At 29.1% G+C, this 4463-nt stretch overlaps 1 protein-coding gene across 1 annotated transcript in view; it reads left to right on the forward strand.

Moving 5' to 3' along the window:
* Positions 1–4463, forward strand: part of LOTGIDRAFT_167918 (hypothetical protein) — a gene marked incomplete at both ends in the record, with an annotated part of 11711 nt that overhangs the window by 3501 nt on the left and 3747 nt on the right. Inside the window, 3 exons of the mRNA XM_009065788.1 lie at positions 133–272; positions 3193–3243; positions 3959–4044. Of these exons, the coding sequence (XP_009064036.1) occupies positions 133–272; positions 3193–3243; positions 3959–4044 (277 nt within the window). The remainder of the gene's footprint in view (positions 1–132; positions 273–3192; positions 3244–3958; positions 4045–4463) is intronic.

Genomic DNA, 4463 nt, shown 5'->3' on the forward strand with positions numbered 1-4463 from the left:
GATCCACTCGGTCCAATATGATATACTTATCTATGATAATAAATATTGGCAATTAATTTCGCTTTTTTTGCTTCTTAACCCATATATTTTGGGCTTTTTTTTATCCATTAAACATTATTTTAATCTTTGAAGGTATGCCACGACCGCACCAGAAAATTCCTGGTCCAAGAAGAAGCTGAAAGTGAGAAACATTCTGCTCATAGTTCTGGGATGTGTTCTACTTTTAGCTCTTGCAGTGGGAACAGCCGTTGGCATCGTTTTACACACACAAGGTAAGTTGCTTTTTAAACGGAATGCCAGTAATTAAGTCCGATTTAAAACAAAATGAATACTAACAAAAAATTTCAAGGTTTTGTCCTATACATAAGTTTTATAAATTGAACGGTGCTTAAGGTTTTACTAATTGTCCCATGCTTAAGGTTTTATAAATCGTTCTATGCTTCAGGTTTTATAAATCGTTCTATGCTTAAGGTTTTATAAATCGTTCTATGCTTAAGGTTTTATAAATCGTTCTATGCTTAAGGTTTTATGAATCGTTCTATGCTTAAGGTTTTATAAATCGTTCTATGCTTAAGGTTTTATAAATCGTTCTATGCTTAAGGTTTTATAAATTGTTCTATGCTTCAGGTTTTATAAATCGCTCTATGCTTAAGGTTTTATAAATCGTTCTATGCTTCAGGTTTTATAAATCGTTCTATGCTTAAGGTTTTATAAATCGTTCTATGCTTAAGGTTTTATAAATTGTTCAATGCTTAAGGTTTTATAAATCGTTCTATGCTTAAGGTTTTATAAATTGTTCAATGCTTAAGGTTTTATAAATTGTTCTATGTTTAAGGTTTTATAAATTGTCCCATGCTTAAGGTTTTATAATTTTTCCTATGCTTGAGGTTTTATAAATTGGTCTATGCTTAAGGTTTTATAATTTGTTCCATGCAGAAGTTATATAATTTGTTCCATGCTTAAGGTTTTATAATTTTTCCAATGCAGAAGTTATATAATTTGTTCTATGCATAAGGTTTTATGAATTGTTCAATGCTTAAGGTTTTATAAATTGTCCAATGCTTAATAGTTTTGACACTTCTGTCAAATCCTACACACTAAAGTCATATAAAAAATATACAAAGCGAAACTGCCCTTCCACGCATTTATAAAAATTAAATAGAGAGCTTGTGTTACAATTCAAAAGAAGGTGTGCTTTTTTCGCATTAAATTTGTTTTTATGAGCAATATTTAAAGAAATTTGAAAAATTTCCAATATGAAACGAAATTGTAAAGCCCACTTAATGAGTCATTTGAATTTTTTCGTACGTGCATTCGAAAAGTTGAATTTTTTCGTACGTGCATTCAAAAAGTTGAATTTTTTCGTACGTGCATTCAAAAAGTTGAATTTTTTCGTACGTGCAATCGAAACATTTGAATTTTCATACATTTATGAGCTTTCGAAACACTTGAGGTAACTCTTAGACCGAGTTTGTCAACCTAAACCAATTATTTATGTTGACGCACATGACGTATGTGGTCTCGCATATTTACTCCTGTTCGGTGAGCTTAGCAGGAAATTCAAAATTTTATGCTTTTTTTTTTTACAATTTTCAGAGCTTTAAATATCTACAAATAGCGACCTCAATTTTCAACGATTTTCTTTTATTAACATTTCTATTTGAAGCATTATCATGCATGGGTGGCTTTTGGAATGTTTATATTATGCAGCTATGCTCAAATTGAAAAGCGGATAACATAATATCACTGACGTTTATTACCCTATAGATGGGGCGTTTATGAACTTTTGAATTATGGCGCTATTTTAAATACCAAAAACAGTTTCATTATTTATGGGTGAAAAAATTTGAAATTAATTTTTAAAAAGTCAGTCTCAAAAGTTGAAGATGCAATTCTATCAAAACATTATTTTTTACTAACTTATTCTGACAAAAATAATGTGTTGCGGATTTTCGATAATTTTCGGTGACTGGACTTTATTTAGAATCACAAGCAAATTTCCAAATTGCATCTTCTTTTGTGGAGAATCGTTCATTATTTGTCATATTATTTCAAATACTGGATTTTAAAATTTTTACTATCGAAAATGAACTTTTATCATTCAATTCGGTCAATCTTCTTTTGATATTAGAAATCCTTAGGAATTTTAATAATCCAAAATCAAATTTTGCATTTTCTTACAAAATATAAAATTCTAATCTTCTTTTCCTATGAATTGCCGGTTTCAAGTTTACCTTCAGACATGAAGTCATTTTGTACAATGTTTATTATGTACGCTAGCTGACCCGAGCATGAAAACACAACACCCACTATCCTCTCATAATGTCATTTTCATGTGTACAACAATAGAAAAATAAAGGCGTAAATAGCGCGCCTTGTCGTACTCCGATGTTAACGTAATAAAATGTTGCTTATTTGATAAAATATGACAATAAACCCTTTCAACTACTTCGAGAACACTCAGAGAGGATGCCGAATTGACAAACAGTCGCGGTATAAAAAAAATGTAGGTGATCTCATATTTAAAAATATTTTTAGCGACTATGATCTCACTTGTAAACATATTTTTCGCATGTGAAATATTTCCCTTATTTTCAACAAAAAACAAAATTCTTGAATAAGCTATAAAAATTTAAGGAAATGATTTCCTGCACTATTTTGTGGACACAGAAGACGTTTTAAAAATATATTTCATTTCGGTGTTTTTATGCAAATTGTTTTGTTCAAGTTTTTCAAAAAGTTATACACTAAAAAGAACTTGATAAATTGGAACATAGAAAATTTAAAACGTCTCGTGTCACATTTTTTAAACTGTCATCACGCTCTGATGAAGAAAAGCGCATGCCCTAACTGATTTCGAAATTTTCCCCGATTCAAATTTGTTATGCGTCACATGACTTGAATTACGTACATACGAATAATAAAATCCGCCATAAATTGTTCATGAAATACACACAATAACTTTAGAAAATTCTACAAAATAAATCTATAAAATTCTAGAGAATAAGTTTATAAAATTCTATATAATAACTTTAGAAAATTATACAGAATAACTTTAGAAAATTTATAAAATAATTTTAGAAAATTATACAAAATAACTTTAGATAATTCTACAGAATAACTGTAGAAAATTATGCAAAATTATTTTTTTGTATTTCCTGTTTAATAACGAATTTTATTTTTGTTTTGCAGCATCATTCGCTTCTACGTTACCACCTACAACTCCGTCCACTACAGTTTCAGGTAAGAAATAGAGACGAGCAAAACCTTGCAGTGTGCAATGAGAGAATTTGTCTAGGAACGTGGCATTGACCTGTTGAATTTAGATTTCCAATTGTCAAGGGATCCAAACTCTTTGTAGCACACAAGGTCTCGGTTTCTTGATTTTTGCCAATATTGTGGTCTGTAAACTACCAAAACAGCTAGTGGTCAAAGGGAGGTAATTTTCAATTCAGTGTGGTCTTCCAATATTACAAAAAACTTATCCAAATAATATCAATTTAAAAGGTAAAAAAGAAACTGGAAAAAAATTTCGTATTTTTCTCTCTTTGTTAATCTATGCAAAACCGTTATGTTCAATTGATACTTTTTTTGTCACAACTACAATAGGTCTATTCCAAGAGCAACGTTTTTATCTTGAGCTCTAATAAGAATTAGTGAGGTTTCGCATTGAAAAATGAAACGAAACATTCAGAGGTCTATTCAATATTAGATTTGAATGTGTGAGGTGTCCCATGGCAAAAAATGAAACAAAATATCTGTATTTTAATCAGTTCAGTATGAGTGAGAAAATGAATTATCCATAGCACATTTCAATCAGGATTAGAATAGTGACCCATAGAAAATAAATTAAACAAAATACTTCAAGTGTATTCAATCAGATAAGAATGAGTGAAGTTTCCCATAGAATAAAAAGAAACAAAATATAAGATGATGCTTAATTTTGTTTTTATTTCAGATCATATCACTTACACCGGAACTCTGAGACTATCACAGCCATGGCCTGATTCAGAAAACACTTTGAAATATAACTTCACACAAGAGGTACGCTTACTACTGTAGCATTTAACACTCCCCGCCCCACCCCCACCACCAAAACTAAGTCTAAGCTAACCAACAAAACTTATAGGCCTTGGAGTCCAAGATTTCGTGAGGGTAGAAGCGTTGGCCGAGCAGACACTGATGATTGCGATTTTTTATATAGTCAACTCTCTTGTAATTCGAGGCCAATTTTTAAATTTATTCTAATTTTTAATTTTTTTTTAATTTTTGATTAAATCTATCAGTTTTTAATTTTATAATTTATTAATCTATTTTATTTATTTATTTATTTATTTTATTTTATATAATTTTATTTATTTTTTTTTTTTTTTTTATATTTATTTATTCATTTTTTTATTTATTTTTTTATTTATTTTTTTATTTATTTTTTTATTTATTTATTTATTTATTTATTTATTTAT

This window comes from Lottia gigantea (assembly GCF_000327385.1).
Source record: "Lottia gigantea unplaced genomic scaffold LOTGIsca_70, whole genome shotgun sequence".
Lineage (NCBI taxonomy): Eukaryota > Metazoa > Mollusca > Gastropoda > Lottiidae > Lottia > Lottia gigantea.